Source organism: Mixophyes fleayi, chromosome 4 (genome assembly GCF_038048845.1).
Source record: "Mixophyes fleayi isolate aMixFle1 chromosome 4, aMixFle1.hap1, whole genome shotgun sequence".
NCBI lineage: Eukaryota > Metazoa > Chordata > Amphibia > Anura > Limnodynastidae > Mixophyes > Mixophyes fleayi.
The window spans coordinates 334043193-334063719 of record NC_134405.1 but is presented as its reverse complement, the minus strand read 5'-3'; the positions used below and the strand labels follow the sequence as shown (position 1 = coordinate 334063719).

General features: G+C 42.5%; 1 protein-coding gene across 2 annotated transcripts in view; it reads right to left on the bottom strand.

Annotated features, from left to right (window-relative positions):
• The window catches only part of SYN3 (synapsin III), a 248071-nt gene that overhangs the window by 165553 nt on the left and 61991 nt on the right, over positions 1–20527 (bottom strand). For both annotated transcript variants that reach the window (XM_075210442.1, XM_075210441.1), the window contains exon 3: positions 18152–18209. In XM_075210442.1, coding sequence (XP_075066543.1) covers positions 18152–18209 — 58 coding nt within the window. The remainder of the gene's footprint in view (positions 1–18151; positions 18210–20527) is intronic.

Genomic DNA, 20527 nt, shown 5'->3' with positions numbered 1-20527 from the left:
ACATGAAAGGGCCCCAAGTTCCCTGACTAATGTTATTTGTCTTTTGTCAGTAAGTACCAGCTTCAGTCATTTAGAGCGTAATTAATTGCTAATGAACAAACTGCCTCTTTTATGGCTCTCCTAGACTGCAGTCACATAGCCGGACTGTCTCTTGGTTGAGTTTAAGTCTGTGGCCTAATAGGTGAACCGGCTTCAGAATTCTGAATTGTGTCACTCAGCAAAAACATTGCATTTTGCTCCAGATCCTGATTATTATTAATTATTATTATTATTGTTATTATTAATCTTTATTTATAGGGCACACTATCATATCCTCTTGACGTCTTATGCCCTGATGGTGCTGATTGCAGCGAATCGCGCCACTACACTTTGCAAGGAGATTGGGCGACATCAGGAAGCATGGTCTACTCTTCCCTTAGTCCAAGAGGACTCCTCGAAATTCTGGGGGAGCAGGTAAGTATGAAATGTAGCGGGGCGGTCCAAATGCCCAGCCAGCGATTGGCAGTGCGCTCTGTAACGAGGTTGCTCTGTACTGCCGATGTACTTTTCCGTTCTTTGCAGCTCTGTAATAATATAATCATGTCCTGCGTGCTCTACGCTGCCCTGCCACTCACGTTGTGCCCTGCCACGCTCTATTACCCTATGTAGACAGATACCCATCCTACATTTCATGCTGTGATGGTACGATCCACTCTACACATTGCGCTGCTATACACCATCTGTATAACTCTGCACCTTGTGGCACGGGGGCCTACCAGTTACTGGAAGGAAATCTTACAATACGGTCTGGAAAATGTAAATAGGCCACTATATTAATTCAGCTGTATCATTTTTCATCCATTTAAAGACAACTGATGCACTAATGTTTGTAAGACACGGTTTTTGCTTTGTTAGATGCTGATTTTTAACAAAATAAAGTCTTTCAAATAAAGCAATGTTTAGCCATCTTCTTTCAGATCTGTTCCAACGTGACGCAACACAGCTGAGACACAGCGCACTTGTGAATAAGCCCTAAATAAAACCTTCACACACCGTCTGCCTTTCCCACACCCTAGTGTATTTATTATATTGTTACAGACAGCCCGGGCCTCGCACTAGGATATCCTCTTGACGTCCTACGGACTGATGAGAGGTAAATCTACTACAGATCTGTTTGTGGTGAACCTACAGGCTGCCTGCAGTCAGACACACGGAGGGCAGGCAGAGGTTAGCGATGACTTATTTCTTTGGATTGTGTACCAACTGTGTTTACAATGCTAATTATATCTCCCGCTCAGCTCCCACGGTCTAGATCATTACGGCTACAGGCTCGTTACAAGCAGACCATCCTGTCGCTTCAACAGCCAAAGTCGCCGTTATTGTTCATTGGAGATTTGGGAATATTTTGGCGCAGTTCTAACAATACTTAAACTAAAATAAAAACACCACTTATGAGGATTAACACTTAGGCTGGCTACACACCTATGTTATCTTACTTCTGATGTGATTTCTGTAACAATTTCACCAACGACTGAAATGCAGATCCTTGTGTACACACCTACACGATTTACCCTCAGATCTATGATCTTCGTCTCTCATAACCATCTTCTGAAACGATTGTGACTCTGTACACTCTACACCAGTGGTCAGGGAACAGGGGTAAATTACCCCAAATGGGGTAAAAATGAAATTCCTGGGGGTAATGCTGCCGATTTACATGCTGTCAGTTGGATTGTAGACCCCTTTAAATGTGAAATTGCTGTTGTACCAGAAGAGCCTCAAGGGTTGGCAGAGGCACATCTTGAGCTTCGATGTAATAATGAAGCACGTATTGCATTTGAAAACAAAGCAGGTCTGTCATATTTTTGGAAGTCAACAGCTGCAAAGGCATCAAAATTGCACATGAGGAGGCAGTCAAAAAGTTGCTGCCTTTTGCAGCAACCTACCTTTGTGAACAAGGATTTTCCACTCTAACGAACATAAAAACAAAGCAGAGAAATCGATTGGACGCTGAAGACTGTATCCAAATTGCTCTGACATCAAAATGCCCCAATCTTGATGCTCTTGTATCAAAAATGAAGCAACATCATTTCTCCACAACCTGAAGTTTTGAAGTTGAAGCTTTCAAAGAAATTTTGAATAGATTCAATACAATTTTGAATTCCAATAATTAATAATATATGATTTCCTTCCTTTCAAATCAAGGGGGTAACGTCGGCGTATCTAAATATATTTGGGGGTAAAAGGTAAAAAAGTTCCCTGACCCCTGCTCTACAAAGATCTGCCTACATTGCTGGTAGTGAGCGCATACACACTTCCACATTCGCCCGACACCGCTCCATCGTTGGTCGTCATTTTTTGGAAGTTTAGTAAAGCAAATCAATAGATGTGATGTGTTTTGGTAACAGGATCGCGGAAGCGTACACACTCTTGCAATATCTGACCAAACAGTCGTTTATCACGTGATCTGCAGAAAAATTGCATAGATCCCATAGATTGTAAGCTTGTGAGCAGAGTTCCCTTACCTCTCTGTCTGTATGTATTACCCAGTATTGTTCTATTAATGTTTGTTCCCAATTGTAAAGAGCTACGGAATTTGCTGGCGCTATATAAATAAATGTTGATGATGATGTGTACCCAGCTTTAGAAGCCGAGAGCTACCAAAACATCACTTGTCAATCAAAGTCAAAAGTCTCTGGTGATAGATACAAAGGAAAGTCTGCATCACTAATTTTGCTAGAATTGCATTTACATTTAAAATGCTCTTACAAAAAGCTGACATAGGACCATTGGTTTTCCATATAGCTGTATCCCACACAGATAATTACACCTATCCCAGTCATATATAGAGCATACTTGACAACTTTTCCTCGTTGGCTTCAGGGAGATCCTGGGGGAGGTGGCGTGTGGGGGTGGGGCTTGACAAATTGCATCGTTTTGGGCCCGGTCCCTAACGGTTGTCACAATTTTGGCCAACTGCAACAGGGGCTAAGATGATGCAATATTTGCTTCATTAACCCCCCCGCCACTTATCTATTGCGGGGGCGAGAACCCGGGAGGTTGCCCTGCTCTCCTGGGAGCTCAGGAGGTCTCCCAGAAATGCGGGAGTCTCCCGAACATTCCGGGAGAGTAGGCAACTATGCGTTAAAGAAAAGCAGCTAATGAATCTCTAGAGAATGAAGTGTCTTTTAAATTTCTGTCTCCATTACTGAAGTCATGTTGTCTCACCTGTCAGTCTTTGATGAAATCTTGGTCTCCATGAAAATGGCCACCTCCATAGGCATCAATACATGGACATAGGACACAATTTCTGAACTGTGTCATCATGCCACAGATGGCGAAGCCAATCACGTCTTGTACTGGCTCAGCATCAGGGAGAATGCCAGACTCTTCAGGGAGTGAGGGAGATCACCCCTATTTCAGGGAGTCTCCCTGACATTCAGGGAGAGTTGGCAAGTATGATATAGAGAATGTCACATACATTAGGGGAGAGGTAGAAAACAAAATGGTAAACACCAAAAACCTAACTATTCCAGAGACAAATACTTTCTGCTCTATATGTGATAAAGAGAATAACTGTTGAAACATAGCGATAGTGCCAGTTAATCTGTGATATTATTATTAAATAACTGCATGTGTGTGTGTGTGTGTGTATGATATAGGACTATATAACTATAGTTCAAAAATGTGCCCAGGCACAAATGAGTTAACCTTGTCATTGAATTTTGGTTCTTTGGAACTCGGAAGTCTAGGTGGGCCTATTGATCAATGGGCGAGGGGCCCGGGTGCCGGTAAAGATGGATGGTTTTGCAGGCGCTAGAACTAATTATTCTACACATCAAAGGAGTTACCACAGTGACAACACTATCACCAGCGATAACCGCGCCAGCACTAAGTTTTGCACAATGGTGCTATCTGCAAAATGACCCCTTTCACCGATTAACAAATGGTACCAGTCTTCCCACTTATCAATCCCTACACCTCAGCCAATAGTCCTGATTTTTCCTAAGACAGTCAAGATCACAAGGGATATGGCATACTACTAGTATGGGGCGTTGCTAGCATAGATTGGGGCACGACTTGGGCAGATATATGAAAATGTTGTTCCAATTCTTTATTTTGAGACCTATTCAGCTGGCTGGCAACTTTTAGCTAGGGGGGGGGGGGCAAGACTTGACTCAGCAGCCTATTGGGAATATTTTAATGGAAAATAAATCATACTTGCCTACTTTTGGCAAGTTCTGTCCGGGAGAGGCGTGACTGGAGGGCGGGAGGGGACGGGGCATGGCCAAATGCGTCATTTTTGCCCCGCCCATGCAACAGAAATGCCGTTTTGTTGTGAGGGCAGGGCCAAAATGGCACTATTCACCGTGATTTATGTCATTTTGGGAAGGCAGTTGCGGGATGCGGGAGACTTGCCTGCTCTCCTGGGAGTCTGTGAGACCGACCCGAATTTCGGGAGTCTCCCGGACGTTCGGGGAGATTTGACAAGTATGAAATGAATGTAGGTGGCCCAGTGACCCAGCCACAGGTAGCCCACTATGGGACTGGCCTGCCCCTGTACCCTGATAATACTGACCCAGAACTGTAAGAGTTAATAGTTGGGGGGGGGCTGATTTTGTCGCATTCAGGAACTTCACATTTTTGTTGCAAGAAATAAACACTAGAACATGAATAACTAGTAACTGTCTATAAACAGAACTTGTACTAGGTACGTGGTAGAGGACGCTATACAAAGACCAGCATAAAATGTTGTTTTATTTTACACGTGCGGCTAATCAGAAATACGACATCTCGGGTCTTAAAATAGATCAAACAAAGGCGAACAAGAGTGGGCTGTTATCTTCCCGTGTTCCTTCCTATGTGCTACATCTCTGAAGAGTTTACGACTGGACTTTCTGCCAAGTTTCCAAGACAAAATTAGGATGATGATTTCCTTAAGGGAAGAAAAACTAGACAGGTCTGTGTGACATTAGACAGGCGCAGGGTAGAAAGGAGCAACACGGAATCTGGGTCCTAATTCAGTTCATTTTCTGTCGTGACTGAGAGAGAGGGGAAGGTGTCTATGGACATATAGGCCGATGTACTAATCTCTAGGAGCTTAATAGCCGCTACTATGGGATGTTTTGGCTGATCCCTACTGGTTACCTGATTACATGCATATAAAATGCTCAAATGATCATCTATCCTCACACACTTGGCAAAGTATGGGTAGAATTTATCAACATTCTAAAAAGGAAAAGTGGAGGTGTTGCCCATAGCAACCAATCAGATTCTAGCTATCACTGTTCTACAATGTACTAGATAAATGATAGCTAACACCTGATTGGTTGCTACGGGCAACACCTCCACTTCTCCTTTTTAGAATGATGTCAAGCCCCCATGTTACCCTGATTTTGTTTCCCTGCCTCATTGTTGGGGATCACATGTCGGTCATGTAAATGACTAAAACACACGTGTCATGCGCTGCGTGTAAAGGGAATTTCACCTTCAGACAGCATTAATTTAGTCATCTGTTCATGCCTTCCCACCACTTATACTAAATACATGTCCTTGTCTTTCTCCCTTCCTTACGACTCTTTCATCCAAGCCTTTACACCACCCAAGCAGTGTGTGTTTATGTCCTACAGTGATCCCTAGTGGACAGAGCGTAGCCGAGCTGTGTCGTATTCAAGAACAACAATCGCAGATGTTATACAGACCGTGGTGAAAAGCACAGAAGAAAATAAGAAAGATAAAGCAATGTATGTAGTAACATATGCAGTAGGGCTTATACATATAAGTTACAATCTGAAGGCATGGGGAAGCTATCACACTTATGTAAATATAAATGTATATGTAAATATATATATATATATATTTATATATATATATATATATATATATATATATATATATATATATATATATATATATATAATATAAATGTCTAGTGGCGTGTGTTAGTCTGTCTGTCTGTGTGTGTGTGTGTGTGTGTGAAAAAAATAAAACCAAGCTGCAGCGCCACCTGCTGGGCGGAGTTATACACTGACCTACTAAATTCTTAGTGTGTGTGGGGAAAAAAATTCAGAAAGGGCTGAAATTTGGTATACTAAGATGTTTTTGATTTGTTGATTGTTAAAAGTGTTTATAAAGATTTTAAAAATATATATATATATTTCTTGAAGGAGAAGTGACAGTGGGGAGTGGTTGGTGGTTGCCGGGGGTGACAGTGGGGAGTGGTTGGCGGTTGAGGCCTGGGTATGGCCCAAATGCATGACAAGAACCTTTTTAACACCTTAAGTAGCTTGATTTGACTAGAATGCATGAGTATCACGCACGGGTTAACTTGTATATATATATATATATATATATATATATACTGTGTAGGCAGCCTATCAATTTAATAGGAACTATTGACATTACTTCACTAAGGCAAGTGGCACTCTACACTGTGACAAAACAATACAATAGTGATAGTTATATAACTTGCCCAGTTTTTCTATCTCACCGATGGGAGACGCAGAGGTAAGACTGGAAAAGAAGCAGTGGGTGGGGTTTAGTGATGCAATCCCTGCCAGAAAGTGGGTGGAGCAATATCATGAAGCCCTGCCCACCGCAGCAAACACCATGTAGTAATTGGCAATATTTCCTACCACCTGACTGATCTGAGATGGTTTAATGACGCAATTCATGTCATGCCCATGCCCACCTGGCAGAGAATAGGCTTTCTCCAGGAAAATTGCCAGCTCTTCTGGGAGTCTGAGGCGATTCCCCCTAAAAATCAGGAGTTTCTGTAGGTTTCAGGAGGGCGGGGGACTATGATTATAGCAAAAGCAGTGAATAAAACTGGCCTATAGTACAAGTCCCACAATGGTCACGTTTTTTGTTACGTGGCTCAGATTGGTGGCATGGTCACAGTGCAATGGGTGTGTGCCCAGCATGATGAGGACAAGGGGCCTGATTCATTAAGGATCTTAAATGAAGGGGGTATCTTATTTCAGTCTCCTGGACAAAACCATGGTACAGTGCAAGGGGTGCAAACTAGTTTTCTGTTTTTCACATAAGTTAAATACTGACTGTTTTTTCATGTAGCACACAAATACTTGATAGCTTATTTGTACACTGAAATTTAAATTTCATATTTGTGTGCTACATGAAAAAACAGTCAGTATTTAACTTATGTGTAAAACAGAATACTAATTTGCACCCCTTGCATTGTAACATGGTTTTGTCCACGAGACTGAAATAAGACGTTTCTCAAGTTAAGATCCTTAATGAATCAGGCCCAGGAGCTATAACACAAATGATTATCACAGCAAAGCCAGAACTGTGAACAGAACTATTGTACTTTAAGCAATGTCAGTTATTACAGGTTGGATCCCAGATTTTCCTGGAAAAGGAGGTAGTGTGCGCGGTATGTTTTGTTTTGGAGGCTTTACAGTGATTTAAGGGTGTTTAAGATCGAATGTGAAAAATTTATAGAATGTGCGGCATCGTATAGGCAAAATATGCAGCATATAATAAAAGACCAAGGAATCAGTGTATGATGGGTCTCTAAGGGACCACTAAGCCCCAAAAAATGTCAGATATGAACCATGAAAGTAAAATACATTGTTCGCTATTACTCTGACATTCCACTGCAGCTATGTGAAAAAGTTAAATATATTATCTCTCTACACACAGCAGAAGCCTCTCTCACAGATCTAAGGAGCTGAGGCTGCTGTCAGTTGAGGGGCTGTGACATCACTGTCCATGTGTATTAATCAACCAATCCCCTGCCATGTCCACCGTTTTACACGGCCACATGCAATGGTTTTAGCGGAAATTTAGAAGTAATGGCATGAAAATGTAAGTGAATGGAATTTGATAGTTTTACAATGAAGGCAGTAGGAGAAGTGTGGGGGTCTGAATTTTATGGGTAATTAGGAGAGACCCTGTAGTTTCCATGTGATGCCATTTGCACCTTCCTAGTGAACTATTATAGGAAAGCGCATTTCAAGGCGACAAACACACAAAGGAGTTATAAAGACGGTTCCAATGTCACCTCCCTCTCATAATGGGCAGCACGGTGGCTCAGTGCAGTGGCGCATGCAGGGGGGGTTTCTGGTTCTCCAGAAACCCCTCCCCTCCGGGAACCAACAGTACTGTACAGCAGCCGCGGCGCTGTCAAAGAAGCGTCCGTGGCAGTGCTGTATTGTACTTGACAGCGCCGCGGCTGCTGTAGAATTCAGACTCGCTGAAATGGAGCTGCTTTTTTCTTTTTTCGGGGGGGGGGGGGGGGGGGCAGAAACCCCCCCTTCTAAATCCTGCGTTTGCCCCTGCAGTGGTTAGCACTTCTGCTTCACAGCACTGGGATCATGAGTTCGATTCCCAACCATGGCCTTATCTGTGTGGAGTTTGTATGTTCTCCCCGTGTTTGCGTGGGTTTTCTCCGGGTGCTCCGGTTTCCTCCCACATTACAAAAACATACTAGTAGGTTAATTGACTGCTATCAAATTGACCCTAGTCTGTCTCTGTCTGTGTGTATGTTAGGGAATTTAGACTGCAAGCTCCAATGGGGCAGGGACTGATGTGAGTGAGTTCTCTGATGATGATGATGATGATGATGATTACATAAAAAAATATAAAGTGAGGCAAAACCAATCACTGTATATGGAAAAAAAACCTGAAAGACATTTTCACTCTCCGCCATCCGTAAAGCCAATTGGATCCGTAACCCCAGAAAAGCAGACTGATATTCGGGGGCAGATCGAAGGACAGGACGCGGTTTGGCACCTATGAATTTGGGAATCGATTAGATACTTTTGAATATAGAACATTTCCGCGCTTCATAAAAGACCTTTAATGTTTATAGAGGTTTCTGCCCAACCGCAACGTGGTCTCCTGAAATGAATCTGAAGAGTTGGAAAGTTTTCTGCACGTAGTAACCTAACATGCACTCTGTGATTATAATCCGCAGTGGAACTTTACCCATTTAACTTTGTAAAAAGCGTAACTGTTACCGACAGACGAGGGTATCGTGTTTATCCTTTATCGATTATTTTTGTGCTTGGTTTTTTAAGAGTTCTTCTTTTCCCTCTTACCCCAAATAGTCCTCTCTCTACCACTCTATACCCCCCCCCATCCCCCGTCCCCTCTATCTTTATTCTGTCTGCATAATAGTACCATGAATTGAGGGTTTGTTCTAAAATTAGATGGAGAGAATATTAATCTAATGAGCGGGGGGGAGGGGGGGGGGCATAGACGCAGAGCTGGGAAGATAGTTTAAAGAAGATAGCGAGAGGGATTTGGACCCTAATAACTTCTCCAGTAAACAAGCTGAAAACTGTTCTGTGAGCCTGGTGCCAAAACAGAGCTCTGTATCCCGGGCACGTTGTTGGCAAGCAGGGTATCCTAAATGAATCGTGTCTGGAATTGGCAGGGGGAGAGTGGCACGACATTGTATGCTCACCCTGAGCGCGGATGATTTTTGGCACTAGGACACTAAGGTTAAAAAGCATTTTTTTTTTTCACACTGCTTTAAGAAGCAGCTCTGTGAGATCTTCTTTCTGTGCCAACGACTGTGTGTACAGTACAGAATGAAGTTAGATCAGGGATCAGAGTGGTCTTTGTTGTACAGAAGGTATGTCATACTTGCTTAGTCTCCCGGAATGTTTGAGAGATTCATGGATTAATGGGAGTCCTCCCGGACACCTGGGGGTACTGGCGCCCGACCTGCGAAGGGACATGTTGTAATGAAGCTAATCACATCGTTAAATCATACTTGTCCCGGAATGTCCTGGAGACTCGCACATGACAGAGAAGACCCCACCCTCTGTAGTGAAGTGGGCGGGGTCATCATGGCACCTATGCACAGTGGCAGGAATTGTGGCTTGGCGCAGTAGTCTGTGTTGACGCGTTGGCACGCCTCTCCCCCCCCACACACACACCCAGCACTTGCTGGACAGTAGGTCAAAAAGGTCTGGAAAATAATGACCAAACCCCACCTCAATGAACACTCAGGGGCTCATGTTAAATTGCGCTTTTTGTGTATAATAAGATTTTTTACATTTGATCATGCACACAAACTACTAGTCTTGGAACTAGTGCTAATTGTGGGTGTAAATTTATGTACCCAATAAAATATCTGATTTTTTTTTTATGCTAAAGAGCAATAAGAAAATAAAACACAGCCCCATAGGACTAGTCTTCCCTGCAGAGAGTATTCTAGTGACCACTATACAATACAGAGAGCATTCTAGTGACCACTATACAACACAGAAAGCATTCTAGTGACTGCCATACAATACAGAGAGCATTCTAGTGACTGCCATACAATACAGAGAGCATTCTAGTGACCACTAAACAATACAGAGAGTATTCTAGTGACCACTATACAATACAGAGAGCATTCTAGTGACTGTCATACAATACAGAGAGCATTCTAGTGACTGTCAAAAAATACAGAGAGCAATCTAGTGACCACTATACAATACAGGGAGCATTCTAGTGACCACTATACAACACAGAGAGCATTCTAGTGACTGTCATACAATAAAGAGAGCATTCTAGTTACCACTATACAATGCAGAGAGCATTCTAGTGACCACCATACAATACAGAGAGCATTCTAGTAACTGTCATACATTACAGAGAGCATTCTACTAACTGTTATACAATACAGAGAGCATTCTAGTGACTGTCATACATCACAGAGAGCATTCTACTAACTGTTATACAATACAGAGGACATTCTAGTGAACACTATACAATACAGATCATTCTAGTAACTACTATATAATACAGAGAACAGTCTAGCAACTGCTATACAATACAGAGCATTCTAGTCACTACTATACAATACAGAACATTCTAGTCACTGCTATACAATACCGAAAACAGTCTAGTGACCGATATACAAGACAGAGAACATTTTAGTGACTGATATACTGATATACAATATAGAGAACATTTTAATGTGCATACAACCTCCCCTTGTCACATATTAAGCCTCAATTACAAAACATTGTTGATGGCATTTTAAAAGATTATTAACGGGTAACGTCACCTTAATATTTGGGTTTACAGGCGGGTACAACAGTTTACCTGTGATCTGAACAAATATTCTATTAACGCAGAACGAACCAATGACATCAATAAATCATGAGGCACAAATTCGGCCATTTTCTGGGGCTCACTTCTCAGTAGAGATGGTCACTGACCCCCGTGTTTTGGTTTTGGATTCGGTTTTGGATCTGGATTACCGTCGTGTTTTGGTTTTGGTTTTGGTTTTGCAAAACCGCCATTGCGTGTTTTGGTTTTGGTTTTGGTTTTGTTTGGTTTTGTTTTGCTATTTTTTGGGAAAATCCATGTTTTTGGGCCTAAATTAACCCAATTTAGTGCTCCAACTGTTTTAGAGACAAGTAATCTAATTGTTGAGGTAATAAATCATCCAAAAAAACAGTTTAATTCTTCGTTGGTAGGCCTATTCTACACACAAAACAGATTGTCTTCCTCTCCATCTATGCATATTGGCAATGCAGCCATCGTCTTTGAATGTATATTACACCCTACACTTATAGTTAAATATGTAAAGAAATGGAAAAAGCCAGTTTGGTTTCTGTCTCTCAAGGCCCCCCTCCACTTGTATAAAATAGCAAAAAATTCAGCCATTATAGACTGTACAATATTAATTGACATGGAGAAAGCCAGTTTGGTTTCTGTCTCTCTAGGCCCCCCTCCACTTGTATAAAATACTAAAAAATTCAGCCATTATAGACTGTACAATATTAATTGACATGGAGAAAGACAGTTTGGGGTCACTCTGTCTCTCTAGGCCCCCCTCCACTTGTATAAAATACCAAAAAATTCAGCCATTATAGACTGTACAATATTAATTGACATGGAGAAAGCCAGTTTGGTTTCTGTCTCTCTAGGCCCCCCTCCACTTGTATAAAATACTAAAAAATTCAGCCATTATAGACTGTACAATATTAATTGACATGGAGAAAGACAGTTTGGGGTCACTCTGTCTCTCTAGGCCCCCCTCCACTTGTATAAAATACCAAAAAATTCAGCCATTATAGACTGTACAATATTAATTGACATGGAGAAAGCCAGTTTGGTTTCTGTCTCTCTAGGCCCCCCTCCACTTGTATAAAATACTAAAAAATTCAGCCATTATAGACTGTACAATATTAATTGACATGGAGAAAGACAGTTTGGGGTCACTCTGTCTCTCTAGGCCCCCCTCCACTTGTATAAAATACCAAAAAATTCAGCCATTATAGACTGTACAATATTAATTGACATGGAGAAAGCCAGTTTGGTTTCTGTCTCTCTAGGCCCCCCTCCACTTGTATAAAATACTAAAAAATTCAGCCATTATAGACTGTACAATATTATGAAAAATGGACAAAGCCAGTTTAGGGTCACTCTGTCTATGACACCCTACCCTTAAGGATAAATTGCCCTAACAGCAGCCTTTCAAGATGGTATGTGATATGGAAATGCCACAAGTCCCTTTCCTCTTTGGGGGTAGATTGCACCCTACACTTACATAGAAAGTTTTAAAAAGATGTTATCGGCATCATCTTCAGCTTCATCCTCACCCTCATCAGTGTGTACGTCATCATCACAGACTATCAATTCATCGCCGCTTGAATCCGCCATTAGAGAACAGTCAGTGCTTGGATGTCTTGGATGGTGAAGGCCTTCCTCGTGGAAGATGTAGTTCATTTTTATAAACATCATTTTCTCCACATTTTTGGGAAGTAACCTTCTACGGCGATCACTGACTAAGTTCCCTGCTGTGCTGAACACTCGTTCAGAGTACACACTGGAGGGTGGGCAGCTTAGGTATTGCAAAGCAAGTTTGTACATGGGTTTCCAAATGGCCTGCTTTTCTTCCCAGTAAGGAAAGGGACTGTCTGACATTTCCATATCAACTACCTCTTGAAAGTAATCCTCCACCATCCTTTGCATGTTTATACTCATATTGGATGGACTTATGGGCAAAGTGACACATTTTTTTGAAAAATCCTTCAAACCAGCCCAGATGTTAAATTGTTCTCGTCTGCCCCCTGTGTCTTCCCTGCTTCTTTTTTGGAAATTTAATTTTTTACGAGCAACAGCTTGAGAAAGTGAAGGAGGACACGTCGTCAAGCCGAGGCCCAGTTCAGCGGCCAACTTGCTGAGCAATAGCTCCTTGCAAAAGTTCACATCTCGCTCATTTACAAGTAAAGACTCAATGTAGGTTTTAAACCTTGGATCAAGCACAGTGGCCAAAACGTACTGATCCGAGTTCAAGATCTTAATAACTCGAGGATCATTGTGAAGCGAATTAAGTACTTGATCGACAAGGCCAACATACTTTGCTGAATTGCTTGCTTTCAGCTCCTCCTTCATTTTCTCAAGCTGCTTTTCCAATAGTCTAATTAAAGGAATGACTTGGCTCAAACTAGCAGAGTCTGCACTGACCTCACATGTCACAACTTCAAATGGTTTCAGCACCTTGCACAGCACTGAAAGGATTCCCCACTGTGCAAGAGTGAAATACATCCCCCCTCCTTTCCCAATGTCATGACTTGTGCAATATGCTTGGATGGCTTTGCGCTGTTCCTCCATCCTCTGAAGCATGTACAGGGTGGAATTCCACCGAGTTACCACCTCTTGCTTAAGTTGGTGGCAGGGCAAGTTAAACTGCTCTTGGAGCTGCTGTAATCTCCTACATGCTGTGGCTGAATGCCTGAAATGGCCTGAAATTTTACGGGCCACCGAAAGCATCTCCTGCACCTCACGGTTATTTCGTAGGAAGCTCTGCACCACCAAGTTGATGGTGTGAGCAAAACAGGGAATATGTTGGAAATCACCCAGCTGTAATGCTCGCACTATATTGTTGGCGTTATCTGAAATGACATACCCTGGGGAGAGTCCGAGTGGTATAAGCCATGCATCAATCACATCTCTCAGTTTGCGTAACAAATTGTCAGCCGTATGCCTGTTAGTGAAGCCGGTGATACAAAGAGTGGCCTGCCTGTGACAAATGTTACGTAGTGGTGTACATGCTGCTGCTGTTCCTGCTGGTGAAGGTGAATGACCAACCCAGTGGGCTGTCACAGTCATATAGTCTTTGGTTTGGCCACTTCCACTTGTCCACATATCTGTGGTTAAGTGAACAGTGGGCAGAATGGCATTTTTCAGCGCAATCTCTACATTTTTACACACTTTTTGGTATAGTTGTGGAATAGCTTTACGGGAGAAATGGTGTCGCGATGGAATTCTGTAACGCGGACACAAAACCTCAATTAACTGTGAAAAACCAGCTGCGTTTATTGTGGAGATTGGACGCAGATCTAACACTAACATTGCAGCCATGGCGTCTGTGATTCGCTTGGCGACTGGGTGACTGCTGTCATATTTGCTTCCCCTCGCAAATGATTGTTTCACAGTTAATTGCTGAAATGTAGGACTGCTCATTTTATTCACCTGCCTCTGGGATGACGATTCACCCCCAGCAGCAGCAACAGCAGCAGCAGGACTAACGCTTTCTTCAGAGGAATCAATAATAGTGCCGGAGTCATCCAGCCTTAAGTGGGATGCCGGGCTAACTCCGAGCGCTACTGAGGATATTGATGAGGATGGTGTGGTGGGTGTATTTTGTAGCCGTCGGTATGTCGGTGAGCGGAGGGTCTTAGCTGATGAGGGAGTGCTTGTATTCTTTTGGGAAGAACTTTCAGCTTTTCCCAACACTTTGCCATGAACTCTCGTTAAATGGCGTAACATAGACGAGGTTCCAAGATGGTTAAGGTCCCTCCCTCGACTGACTGTGGCTTCACATACACTACAAATGGCTATACAATTGTTGTCTGGATTTGGGTAGAAATAATTCCACACATAAGAAGTGGATTTTTTTGTTTTATGCCCAGGCATGACAATGGCCTTTTTCTTGTCACGTGCCAGAACTGCTGCCACTGGTGCAGGACTTACACAAACAACCTCATCCTCATCAACATCCTCATTAGCGCCCTCGTCGCCTACACAAATCTCCCCCTCATCCTCTTCTAATTCCAAAGTGGCATCCTCAATTTGGGTATCACCGGCTACACTCGGGCTATTAAGGCACACATCAGCAGAATGCTCACGATTAGACATCCCACTGTTGGATGGACTCTCCACAGGGATTGTTGTCATTTGTGAATCAGAGCAAATATTCTCCTGTAATGCCTCACTGGTATCTTGCAGCTCAGCTTTGACGCGTAACAGTAGTTGTGCACCAATTGTAGCCTGGGTAACTTTTTGGGATCTGCCACTAATAGCCAAAGGTGAAGGCCTCATTCTCTCTTTGCCACTGCGTGTGTAGAATGGCATGCTTGCAATTTTTTTTTTATCGTCACTTAACTTTTGCTCAGTTACACTTCTTTTTCGCTTCAATACAGTAATTTTTTTTTTGGTTTTTGTTTTTTGCACTAATTTGAAAACACTCTGTTGTTTGACATCGCCTTGACCAGATGACGTACTGGGAACACTAACATCAGGACTGGTGACAGAACCTGGTTGCTCATTTAGATCATATGTGGACTGCTTTGAATCCATTCTGAGCGCAAACCACTGAGGAGTGCTAAAAATTATTGAGTAGATACTGCTGACAGATATGACTTTTGACAGCCAGAAATATTAATGCACAATTAGGGAGGACACCCCAAAAACACTGAGGAGTGCTAAAAATTATTGAGTAGATACTGCTGACAGATATGACTTTTGACAGCCAGAAATATTAATGCACAATTAGGGAGGACACCCCAAAAACACTGAGGAGTGCTAAAAATTATTGAGTAGATACTGCTGACAGATATGACTTTTGACAGCCAGAAATATTAATGCACAATTAGGGAGGACACCCCAAAAACACTGAGGAGTGCTAAAAATTATTGAGTAGATACTGCTGACAGATATGACTTTTGACAGCCAGAAATATTAATGCACAATTAGGGAGGACACCCCAAAAACACTGAGGAGTGCTAAAAATTATTGAGTAGATACTGCTGACAGATATGACTTTTGACAGCCAGAAATATTAATGCACAATTAGGGAGGACACCCCAAAAACACTGAGGAGTGCTAAAAATTATTGAGTAGATACTGCTGACAGATATGACTTTTGACAGCCAGAAATATTAATGCACAATTAGGGAGGACACCCCAAAAACACTGAGGAGTGCTAAAAATTATTGAGTAGATACTGCTGACAGATATGACTTTTGACAGCCAGAAATATTAATGCACAATTAGGGAGGACACCCCAAAAACACTGAGGAGTGCTAAAAATTATTGAGTAGATACTGCTGACAGATATGACTTTTGACAGCCAGAAATATTAATGCACAATTAGGGAGGACACCCCAAAAACACTGAGGAGTGCTAAAAATTATTGAGTAGATACTGCTGACAGATATGACTTTTGACAGCCAGAAATATTAATGCACAATTAGGGAGGACACCCCAAAAACACTGAGGAGTGCTAAAAATTATTGAGTAGATACTGCTGACAGATATGACTTTTGACAGCCAGAAATATTAATGCACAATTAGGGAGGACACCCCAAAAACACTGAGGAGTGCTAAAAATTATTGAGTAGATACTGCTGACAGATATGACTTTTGACAGCCAGAAATATTAATGCACAATTAGGGAGGACACCCCAAAAACACTGAGGAGTGCTAAAAATTATTGAGTAGATACTGCTGACAGATATGACTTTTGACAGCCAGAAATATTAATGCACAATTAGGGAGGACACCCCAAAAACACTGAGGAGTGCTAAAAATTATTGAGTAGATACTGCTGACAGATATGACTTTTGACAGCCAGAAATATTAATGCACAATTAGGGAGGACACCCCAAAAACACTGAGGAGTGCTAAAAATTATTGAGTAGATACTGCTGACAGATATGACTTTTGACAGCCAGAAATATTAATGCACAATTAGGGAGGACACCCCAAAAACACTGAGGAGTGCTAAAAATTATTGAGTAGATACTGCTGACAGATATGACTTTTGACAGCCAGAAATATTAATGCACAATTAGGGAGGACACCCCAAAAACACTGAGGTGTGCTACAAATTATTTAGTAGATACTGCTGACAGATATGACTTTTGACAGCCAGAAATATTAATGCACAATTAGGGAGGACACCCCAAAAACACTGAGGAGTGCTAAAAATTATTGAGTAGATACTGCTGACAGATATGACTTTTGACAGCCAGAAATATTAATGCACAATTAGGGAGGACACCCCAAAAACACTGAGGAGTGCTAAAAATTATTGAGTAGATACTGCTGACAGATATGACTTTTGACAGCCAGAAATATTAATGCACAATTAGGGAGGACACCCCAAAAACACTGAGGAGTGCTAAAAATTATTGAGTAGATACTGCTGACAGATATGACTTTTGACAGCCAGAAATATTAATGCACAATTAGGGAGGACACCCCAAAAACACTGAGGTGTGCTACAAATTATTTAGTAGATACTGCTGACAGATATGACTTTTGACAGCCAGAAATATTAATGCACAATTAGGGAGGACACCCCAAAAACACTGAGGAGTGCTAAAAATTATTGAGTAGATACTGCTGACAGATATGACTTTTGACAGCCAGAAATATTAATGCACAATTAGGGAGGACACCCCAAAAACACTGAGGTGTGCTACAAATTATTTAGTAGATACTGCTGACAGATATGACTTTTGACAGCCAGAAATATTAATGCACAATTATGGGGGACACCCCAAAAGCGCTGGGGAGTGCCAAATATGAAGAAAAAATAATAAACCTCTATCCTCCTCTCTGCACTAGCGATTTTGGTTAGAGCAATTGCAAGAACAATATGGTATTCTCTGTCCCTGCTCTAATTAGCCTATGACTACACCCTGCTCTCTCCCTCTGTCAAATGGCGATGGATTGCTGTGGAGGCGTGTATTTATAAAGTTGAAGTATCGCGAGAACCGAGTCCCGAGATCCGACGACGTCACAATGACGTTCGGCCTCGATTTGGATTCGGAATGGGCGGGAGAGTACCGAGCTGCTCAGCTCGGTACTCGGATACCCAAAGTTCGGGTGGGTTCGGTTCTCGGAGAACCGGACCCGCCCATCTCTACTTCTCAGTAATGTTACTGTCTAAGCTGTTAGTGACATTTACCTGCTCCACCCGGATCTCATAGTCCTTGTTCACCTTCTTCCCTCTGAAGTACTTGGCCCTGTAGAGGAAGGAAATGACAGAACATTAGAGCAGGTTCTCATCCTCCTGTATTTTCCCTTTTCTACAACAAGAAGGAATCTGCACTCTTTGTATCTTACAGAGAGGACATGCTACTACTTCCCAACCAATAACATTACTGGCTCACAGTGCTGAGGTCGTGGGTTCAATTCCAACCCGGGCCCTATCTGTGCAGATAGGGCCCCCCTGTGCTTTGTGGGTTTCCTCTGTGTGCTCCGCTTTCCTCACATGGCCCCAAAACACGCAAACAGCCAATCAGAAGCGGCTATATAGCTCTGCCGATGGTCATCATCATCGTGTAACTTTACACCGAGCCTCCAGTACAGTGATGGCAACGTGAAGAAGATGGAGGGTCGCAGGAGTGGCCCTCCAGCCTTCAAAGGGGCCGCACAGAGGAAGGAGGGCGAGCACAGTGTACTCCTACTCCTCCTCGTACGCCGTGTGACCTCCCGGTACTGTACCACGGAGGTCACATGACGTGGAGGTCGGCTGGCCCCGTTCTAATCGGATCGGGAGTAGCCGAGCTGGGGGGCCGCAAGCATAGGCTTGGTGGGCCTGTTGCCCACCGCTGCTCTATCACCTGCAAGATCTGGGTATGCGTCCACATCTAACTACATCATACTCATGTTAATACGCTCTTATTGTGCTCAGATTTCTCTTACCCATCCCTGTCCCTCTGTTCTGCCTCTCCGGGTATAAGGAGACTCAGGTCTACTATGTGCAAAACTCTACATACAAATACATTTTTGATGCATATATTACATTAAAGAATTGGCATATGTGTCATTTTAAATGAGATCAGATATACAAATGTCTCCTCACTGCAAATTCTATTACTGCACTGGTCCATTTCACACAGTAAAGTGCTCCCTGGAACATCCTGCAATAGGGTTACTAAGTCTGATCTGCATAGGAAGAAATTTCCTCATCTGAAACAGCTGTACAGTACTTCTGGTTAAGGTTGAGGTGATGTGCGTCTGTAAGTTATACACGAGCATGAATTAAAACACTCAGGTGACAAAAACATATAAATAGACCTAATGTATGTTACATTTTTATTGACAGGTATAATATATACATGAATATTAATGACAGTGCTAGTAGGAGCATGCTTAGTTTGCTTTTCCTGCTATCAGGCCACTATAGAGTAATAATTCAAACCAATCACATAGCTTACACTGAATTTCCAACAGCCAACAGGACAGCCCACACCAACAGGTCATTTGCATTATGCTAAGGGTAAAACAGCACAAAACAAAGTTTGCCAAGTTTTAATTTTAGTGCCCCCCCCCCAAAAAAATAAAACCCCCCTGCAGGATAACTACACTTTAAAAGTCTTTGCTCCAGAATACAGATGACAAATGTTGCAGTGGTTGCCATAGCAGCATTCTTACATGGAAAATGAGTCAACGAAAAACCTCTCCTCAAGAGGTATAATGACAGCCCATGAATCATCCAGCTGTCACTCAAAACACTTGTTTTTATGTCAAAGTTTTAGAGTTTACTCTATTGAGTTTGCTAAAACTGGCGCTGTTAAAGAGCGATGCCACTAGGGGGCCTCGGCATTCTTAGAGTGGGTGAACCACAGACAATGCCCGCTCTGTTGTTGCAGTGAGTAATAGATTGGACAAATATTAAAGAGCTAAAACTTGGAGAAGAAATACAGAGAAGGACTGAGGGCGCATAAACGCTTGACGGGAAACAGATTTTTAAATGTTTTAGTTGAAACCTTAGAGACCGCTTAGAGCATTTGAGGAGTTGTAACCGCCAAAAAAGGCTCCGTCCTGTCTCCAGTCCATAATTCCCATTGTAGGTGCACAAGCAAGAACTGGCTGTTACTGAATCCAGGACAAGACACAACGACGCATCTGCCATAGACACAAACTGAACAGCGTCACCTAGTGGCCAAATAATCATTGACGTCAACAGGCGCTAACAACTTGCATGGCATTACCGGTTATAATTTCTTCTACGGCAGGATTGGACAATTATGGTGGTACTACAACTCCGAGCATAACTGGCATGTTGATAGCTGCAGTTCCACAGCAGCTAAAAAGCCCAAGAAAGTCTCTATCCTATTTTTACCCTGTAGAATTACATGAACAACAATTTTAAAAGCCCTTTTTTTCATGCAGAGAGGGACTTATGCCAGTTGTGTAGCGTATATGTTGCGTGAGATCACTCTGTGCATGCTCAGAAAGTGGGCGACTCATATACGCCATTGCAGACTTGTGTGATTCTGTCACTTACGCCTGCCTCTGCCCAGTGAGGCGGAATGGGAGAGGCAAATGGCGTTCT